At 36.0% G+C, this 8618-nt stretch overlaps 2 protein-coding genes across 2 annotated transcripts; one reads left to right on the top strand and one right to left on the bottom strand.

The window, feature by feature from the left end:
* Positions 1 to 883: 883 nt before the first annotated feature.
* On the top strand, positions 884 to 1995 carry LOC125209545 (protein FAR1-RELATED SEQUENCE 6-like). The gene is made up of 2 exons (XM_048109147.1): positions 884 to 889; positions 1062 to 1995. The coding sequence occupies exons 1-2, from the start codon at positions 884 to 886 to the stop codon at positions 1806 to 1808; spliced, it is 753 nt and encodes a 250-aa protein (XP_047965104.1). The 3' UTR covers positions 1809 to 1995.
* Positions 1996 to 3058: 1063 nt separating this feature from the next.
* On the bottom strand, positions 3059 to 6838 carry LOC125216522 (protein FAM133). Its single transcript, XM_048118263.1, has 8 exons — positions 6315 to 6838; positions 5882 to 5927; positions 5511 to 5560; positions 5313 to 5354; positions 4766 to 4879; positions 3695 to 3773; positions 3536 to 3607; positions 3059 to 3455 (listed from the first exon to the last, which is right to left on the bottom strand). Exons 1-8 carry the CDS (start codon positions 6812 to 6814, stop codon positions 3408 to 3410), a joined length of 951 nt encoding a protein of 316 aa, XP_047974220.1. The 5' UTR covers positions 6815 to 6838; the 3' UTR covers positions 3059 to 3407.
* Positions 6839 to 8618: the final 1780 nt, after the last annotated feature.

Below are 8618 nucleotides of genomic sequence, written 5' to 3'. Positions count from 1 at the left end.
TAAAAAGAAAAATATTTAATTTTTAATGGGACAGATGGAATAGTATATAACAATAAAAGGAATTTTGTTTTTTCGATTTTTGGTTTATATGTGATCCAAATCGATTCGAAAAAAAAATAGCAAAAACTTTAAACAAATCGAATCAAGCTAAAAAAAAACAAATCAAATTTTAAATTTTAGTTTGATTCGAATTAGAAATTCAATTTTCAGTTATTTTAGTCATCCCTACGCCGTTCATTAAAATTTGCATGGTCTAAAAATAAAACTATGGAGTATTTATGTGGACGTACTAGTCGTAGCATAAAATTTCGTGGTTGGGGGGCTGGGTGAAAGGACGGAACTGCCCTTGCATATAAAAAGGCAACTTGCAAATCTGAACCCTCTTAACTCAGTCTCAATTGCTCGTGCTTCGGCCCCACACAGTGGCCTCAAAGTCAGCGGCGGCCACGCCAATCCCTCCGGTACGCTCCGATTCCCTTTCTCCCTCGATTCCTGCGGATCGCCTCTATGCTGGATCCTGTCTCTTTCCTTTATTTGTTGCAACGAAGAATCTTTAATCGTGTAACTGATGAATGTTGGGGATTGCAAATTTTGGATTTGGATTTGGATTTGGATTTGGATTCTATTCTGTGCCACTCCTCCTCTTTGGAATTTTAATGCTACCAATGCCTAAAATTTCAAGGGTTGAAGAAATGAAAGCAATTGTTATTGTTTTTTCTTTTTTTTTCACTCTATTTTGTTCTGTTTCCAAGGTACTCGATAACATTGATTTTTTAATCAGCTGAGCTTAGTCTGTTTCAAAGCGAAAAAAGAAAAAAAAAATAGAATGTTTCGATTTTCTGGTATGAAGTAATGGCTACGTATTTTGGGGTTTTGAATGCAAATGGTGGTATTTAATATATTGTGGAAGGTGCATCAAATAAATTATTGATGGCAGAAACATTACTAATTACATGTGAATTAGCATTCTAGTTATCGAGATAATTGAAATGATTGTAGAAAGCAGGCAATCCTAATATGCAGAGTTTCTTTAATATCAGGGATCTTGAAGTAGGAACTAGTTATTGCTCAAGATTTTGATGGATTATGATGATGTAAATGGCGAGGTAGTAGGAAGTTCTACTAATTACCAAGGAAGAGATGATGACGATGCAATTGTTGGGAGTTCTGCTGACGGACTAGACATTAAGGTGGACGAAGATTCCTCGGTGAGGGAGTTGTTCCAACTGGATGAGTTGCAGGATGTTAATTGCGTCGACGAACCATATGTGGGCCAAGAGTTTGAGTCTGAAGCTGCAGCACATGCTTTTTATAACTTGTATGCGACAAGAGTTGGTTTTGTCATCCGTGTGAGCAAGCTTTCTCGATCAAGGCGTGATGGCACTGCCATTGGTCGGGCACTGGTTTGCAACAAAGAGGGATTCAGGATGCCTGACAAACGTGAGAAGATCGTAAGGCAAAGGGCTGAGACAAGGGTTGGTTGCAGAGCCATGGTTTTAGTTAGGAAACTGAGTTCGGGTAAATGGACGGTTACAAAATTTGTGAAGGAGCATACTCATCCTCTAACTCCTGGTAAAGGCGGAAGGGATCTCATTTATGACCAATACCCCAACGAGCATGATAAAATCCGGGAACTATCGCAACAGCTAGCAGTTGAAAAAAAGAAAGTTGCTACATACAAAAGGCATTTGGAAATGATATTCGAACACATTGAGGAACACAATCAATCTCTTGGAAAGAAGATCCAAAACATTGTGAACAGTGTCAGAGATATGGAAACCAAAGAAGAAGTAGATCCTAGATCTTAGAAGTATAGGTGATTGATTATTTTACAAACTTTTGTCCCCCAACTTAGGTCTGGACTGAATGAACTAGTTTGCATTGGGTTTTGTAGTCAGTCTAGTGTACATTAGTAGTAGGAATAGTGGGTTCAGAGTGTGTGTGTGTATTGTGTGCACTATCAATTGAATATGAATTGAGAGGTTTTTACATGAATTCAAAATCTTGATAAAATTACTTCACAGGGAAAACATTTTGTCTCTGGATGATTGAAATCTACTGTGTGGATCAATTATTGGTAGTTTAGTAGATTCATCTTCATTTTCTGAGTATGAGAAATAGAATCCTTGTGTTTGTTATGGCATTATCATCATTGTTGTCTTGCTCAGGAAAGGCTAGCTGAACTAGTTTCTTTTTCATTCCCTGATAAATTTAACAAGTTTGAGCATTCCCTGCTCTTGATATACTATGTTCATTGAAAGATCACGTGTCTTTCATATATTTCTGGGTAATATATTCCTATTCCTATTCCAACTGTTAGGGTGTGCTTGTAGGTGTGGCATGGTCTCAATCTGGTTCGGTATGCCTGACATGTTCTCGATCTGGTTTGGCGACTGTCATGTTTACAAAACAGCTCCACAGTCAGTTTACTAACACAAAATCCACTCTATGCACAAATCCTTACCCCCAAGATCCTATAAACACATGCCCTTATGATATTAGTATTTTTTGTTTCGAGATGCAGCAGAAAGTGAGTAAACAAAGTTAGTGAAAAATGTAATAGAAGTGAGTACAAAAGGTTAGTGAAAGGTGAACCCTACTTGTAGATATTAGTTTGTGAGTGAAATAAAGTTAGTGAAATGTGAATCCATTACCAAAAGTAGTAAAAAAGCAAATGAGACTTTTATTGATAGACAGACGAAAATGACAAAATGAAACACTTATTAGTGGACAGAGGGAGAGGGGGTAATTGATTTGATTGTAAGTGTAATTCCATTTGATAACCAAACAAACCAAGAATAATAGCTACATTATGCTAATTCATATTCAAACGCAATCAGGGACGGATCCAGAAATTCTGTATAAGTGGGGCAAAATTCCATACATTTTAAGGATTTTAGAAGGGGCATTTATAATGGTATTTCAAAAAAAATTTAAAAATAATGATCAAAATAACACTAATGAATTTTTTTGAGGTGAGGCATTTGCCCCTTGTATGATGCATGTACATCCGTCCCTGAACGCAATGCTTCAATGGCATTTTTTCCAAGCACAAAGGTTACCAACAAAGAGTAATGGAATAAATTATACTACCAAAATTCAGTTAAATAAGTCAACTTTCAGGAATATGAACCTTCCTGTCCATTATTTTTATGGTCAGCAGCTTCAATATCTGTAACTAAAGGATCTACAACCATCAAAAAATCATCAAAGGCGATCCCACACCATGTATTTAATAAACATATCCACTATTGCAGGTTCAACTCACATAATCTACGGAATCTACAAATACTACATCCCAGAAATTCGAAGATGAATATGAAAGGGGGTGCCCGACCGCAACCCACAAACCCTATGTAACACCATTTTCTTCAGATCTATTTTGCCCAGGAGCATCAAATAGCTCCTTACATAGCAACATCAGGATCCAATCTTCTCTGAATAGCAGCTGCTGCCTAAATTTTTTTGAAAAAACCCCCTGTTAGCAGATACAGAAGGAATGGATCATATTCAACACTTTTACAGGCGGCCTCACCTCAAAGTTGCCGAGTTTGTATTGATATGCCATCTCTTCCCTGAGTTGTGCTTGCTCTTTCATTGCTTGAGCCTAAAAATATCAATTTCACCAGAATGAGAATACAACAAATTGCCAGTAAAAGTGGGAACAGAAACAAGATATTCATAAACATCATACCATCCCAGACTGCATTGACTGCTGTAAAGCTTGGATCTGTTCTTCCTTTTGTCTTTCACGTTCTTTCTGCAGTTCTAGTCTGTAAAAAAGAAAACAGTTTGAAGAACATTATGGACTTCAGCCCTGGACTATGTGTCAGACTAATGTTCACCAAAGAGCAAAGTCTGGCAAGAAACTCAAATTAAAAATAAACACAGCTACTTGGATTGCATACGTATAGTCATTTGACAGCACATTGGTCAGATCACATTACCAGTATAAAGAACTTATTGCATGAATTGGGGCCAGATACACATGCATTGAGTATCTTTATGAGAAAAGGGAAACTTCAGATCCAGATTATGGAGAAGGGCCAGTCACAATTAACTCAACAAATTTTGACCAAGTGTGCTCACACTTATAGTGCTTGGCCAAAGTCAAAAACTTGGAATCATAAGTTCAATTCTAACCAGCAGAAGAATACAGTTCATTTCATCGCTACAATCACTGGATGAACTTTCATAGCCACAATATACTTTAATATTGCCATTTTGTATGACTTTCACTGGATGAAATACTCCCTTCATCTACCATAAATATTCCTATTGGTTGAAGGCACAGATTTTTATGCAAAATTCATAAAGTTTGAGAAAGAAAGAAATAAAGTGAGTACTAAATTGGCAGTACTTTTCAAATTATAGTACTCCATGAGACTAATTTTGGTGAGCGGGCAAAAATGGAAAGACGAGAGTATTTTTTGTAGGTAGAGGGAGTATTTCAAACAAGAGATAACTTATTGTATAGAGATGTAAGCATAACCTATGTATTTATGATATTACATAAAGTGGCACTAATGAACGCTGGCAATTCTAAAAACTAATCAAGTGCATTTTGTAGCTCTCAAACTAAATCCCACTTTATGGGCAGGTTAACATTCGTCCAACTCAGACTAAAGATTATAAAAGTTAACTAATAAAAAATTCTTGGATCATAAATTTCTCAAATCAATGCTAGAACTAGTGGGGTATGTCATCACAGCATTATCCAGTAATAACTAGAAAATGTAAAACTCAACGGAAAACAATTTCTCACCTTCGCTGTTCTTCATCATTGAATACAGTACGCTCAGACTCCTGCACTTTAGCAAATCCCTTTTTCATTTCCTTTTCCATTTTATGTTTGAAATAAGCATCAAGGTTGTAATACCTGCAAACATAAGAGCAAGAATCAGTCTTGCATCAAAAAATATGTAGTAGAGCTGAGAACACAACTATAATTGCACGGTTTCATGTGTGAAAAGAGGATACATACATACCTACCTATCCCCCCCTCCCCCCGGAAAATAAAACCCCCCACAAAAAACTTCTCTCAGTTGAATGCAATATAGACCCCATGAAGTTCCAGAGCAGTGCTGTAAACTTATAAGTAATGAAATAACAGAATCAACAAAGTAATTACATTTAAGGCCACAACAAAAGAATACAAATCAAATTTCAAAGTAACAATGAGACAGAATATAAGAAGACATCTTAAAGAGAAAAAACATAAGACACAGCCAAACCTATAAACTTCCAAAGACAGCATATTAAGAAGTAAAGAGGACTAACTTTTTAGAAGGGAAGAAGTAAAGAGGACTAACTTTTTAGAAGGGAAGGTTGCTGTGTTATGATCTTCCATGAAGCTGCAGAGACCACAAGCATTAGGAAATTTTAGTCCCTTAATAAAGGGAAATTGCACCGAAAAAGAATGGTAAAGTCATCGTGAGATTGAATGTCAAACTAATTTTCAGATGTGTCATTTCAACGAAGTCTAGATAAAATAAAGTGCAAGAAATTACTCTTTGAAGAGCTGCTTCTCTTCCCAATTGGCTAGACTTTCCAGGTTGACCTGTTTACAGAGCAGTTAGAATCAGCATGGACATAATCACATTCCAAAAAAGGACTTGAAATCAATTAATAGAATAGATCTACCCCAGAACATATACAGCATGCTGTCCCTCCAGAAATATCCATTTCTAGGCATGTCTATTTAATATTAAAAATAAATGTAAGGAAAGCATGCCAAAAATACTTTTGAAGAGAATTATCAGCCATATATAGTGAACAAAACAATCACAAAGAACACTATAAAATACAATAATCAAAATCTGACAAGACTACTATAGAACAATTAAAGGAAGCTGATGATATAATTTAAAAGAATTACTACCTTTTTCACTTCTGATAGCCATGCGGTAAATTCAGGCCGTTTATTCCTACAACAAAATGATAAATAAATCATGTTAATGAAAAGTACAGAGAAAGTAACTCAGAAAGGTACTCCACGAAGAAATGGAACCAAAAACAGTGATCATCTTCACATCTTGACAAAACAGGGAGAATGCAAGATCAAGTGAAAAATATTTGATGCAAAATATATTGTTATCATTGTAGCTTGCTTTTCTTTTCGCTATGGTTTTCCAGTAGAAAAATAGTATTAATTTATAGTAATACAAAAAGCAGCAGACATTCATGAACTGAAACCGGAGTAGCAGAAGGTGACTTGAAAGCACAAGCTAATCAGTTTCTAACCATACGATTTTGCAGCACATAAATAATGATTAAGAAAGAAGAAGAAAGGCGAATTGAGCAAATTAACATACCACATATCAGTCTCTCTAATAATGCCATACTTCCCCCACAAATTAGTGACGGCGCCTTTCTTCCCCTTCTCTTTCTCCTTCTTCTTCTTCTTGGCTTTCCGTTTCTTCTCATCCTCCCTCTTCTTCCTCTTCCTTTCCTTGTCTTTCTCTCTCATCCGCCTTTCCTTCTTCTCCTCTCTCCTCCTCTTCTCTCTCCTGTGCCGCCTCCTCTCGTCTTCGTCAGACGAGTCCTCCGAATCGTAAGAGTCCTCATCGGAGGCGGAAGACGACGTATAGGAATCGGAGTAATCCCTGGACCGCCTCCTCTTGGAGCTCGAGCTTCGGGTTTTACTGTGGCGCTTGGCTCGTTTCCGGATTTTTTTGGAATCGTGGTCGGAGTCGGAGTCCGAGTCCGGATCGGGCTCGGATTCGGATTCAAAATCGGATTTATGGCGGCGGCGGCGGTTGGAGGGAGCGGCGGCGACATCAATTGCCGGGGATTTGTTTCTGTCGTTGCCCATTTCTAGATTTTGGGAGGAAGAGGGATCAACCCGGTCGATGATTTATACCTAATTGTGCTAAAACCCACGATTTTACACTGTTCAAATGAAACGCTGCTCTATTGCAACGACTCTTTGTTCACCACGCCAAAAGGGTAGTAAAAATTTCATGCTCCGTACCAAGTTGGCATAGTGTACCTTACCAATAATTTCTTGACAAATAGAAATTAAAAACACCGACATGTCACATAAATTAAACATAAATTCAATGAAACTAATTGCACATAATATACGCCCATTAATTATGGAAAGTGGCATTATATTAGGCTTGCAATATACCGCTCCTACAATATATATGTATAGTACTGTTAAATATGGAATACGTTTATATACTTCTTAATAGGGACGTCAATTCAACCCGAAACCCGTGGGTCGGCCCGAACAACCCGATAAAATGAGGGGGTTAGGGTTGTAATTTTAATACCCGAATACAAAACGGGCTAAACGGGTTGGCCCGAATGGGTTGATAGGTTAAACGGATTGGCCCGAACGGGTTGCGGGTCGGTCCGATGGGTTGCAACTTTTTATTAAAAATTATTAAGTTTTAGGGTTTTTTTATATTTTTGAATCTTCAATCTTTCTACATAATCATTATACTTTTCCATTCGATCCCACAATATCAGTTTTCAAGTTCCATCTCAACTCATTAGTCCAACGTCTCATCATCTGCCACTAGTGTCTTACCACCACCAAAGCCAATCAAGATATAATTAAGAAATAACTCATCAAAATCTTAATATATTTATAATTTTAATAATGATTCATGTAAGATATGATTTTTAATTTTCACAAAGAATTAGTTACTAACAATGTCATAATGACACGCACACAAGCTTTAATTTATGTTGTTGTTGATCGAGATGAAATGCTTCTTTCCAAGTATTATTGTAGAATAGTAGTATGAAAATATGAAGATTTTATATGATTCTAACTAAAAAGAAAAAAGTATCTAAAATTTTAAAATCATTTATAGAAGAAAATTTTGATACAAGAAATTATTTTCGAAAGCTTTTAGGCCCGAATAGCCCGATGGGTTAGCCCCAAACCCGGCGGTTTAGGGTTAGGGTTGAAAATTTATAACCCGAAAAATCCATAACCCGAATAGCCCGCACCCAAATAACCCGGCAACCCGAGTGGATTGGCCCGAACCCGAACGGGTTAGCCCAGTTGACATCCCTACTTCTTAATGTAATAATATTTCACATAAAAAAAGTAATCATATTACATTATTTTTCATGTAAAAAAATTACTCCCTCCGTCCCGCTTTAGCAGTCCCATTGACTTTTCTGCACTCGTTTTGTAAAAATGATAATAAATAGTTAAAGTGGAGAAATAATAAAGTAAAAAAGAGAATAATGTAGATAAGACTCTTCTCTATATTATTCTCTTTTTTACTTTATTATTTCTCTATATTATTCTCTTTTTTACTTTATTATTTTTCCACTTTAACTATTTATTATCATTTTTACAAAACGAGTGCAGAAAAGTCAATGAGACTGCTAAAGCGGGACGGAGGGAGTACTATATTACAACTCTTTGATAGTATTTAAGATTTTACTAGTGAGACCATTTATTCTTATTTTATATTTATTTATATACACAAGTTTTATAAAAATAAAAATTATGACTATAAATTATGACCATTTAAAATTTTGTTAGAATACTAAGTAATCAGTTATATTTTTAATATTTTCTTATTAACATGTAAAAGTTCAGAAATATATTGCAAGTTATCATCATGTAAAAAATCAAGATATACTTAAGA

Source organism: Salvia hispanica, chromosome 3 (assembly GCF_023119035.1).
Source record: "Salvia hispanica cultivar TCC Black 2014 chromosome 3, UniMelb_Shisp_WGS_1.0, whole genome shotgun sequence".
In the NCBI taxonomy this organism is placed as follows: Eukaryota; Viridiplantae; Streptophyta; class Magnoliopsida; order Lamiales; family Lamiaceae; genus Salvia; species Salvia hispanica.
Note: the sequence above shows the minus strand (reverse complement) of the source record. Positions and strands in the feature narration are given on the sequence as shown.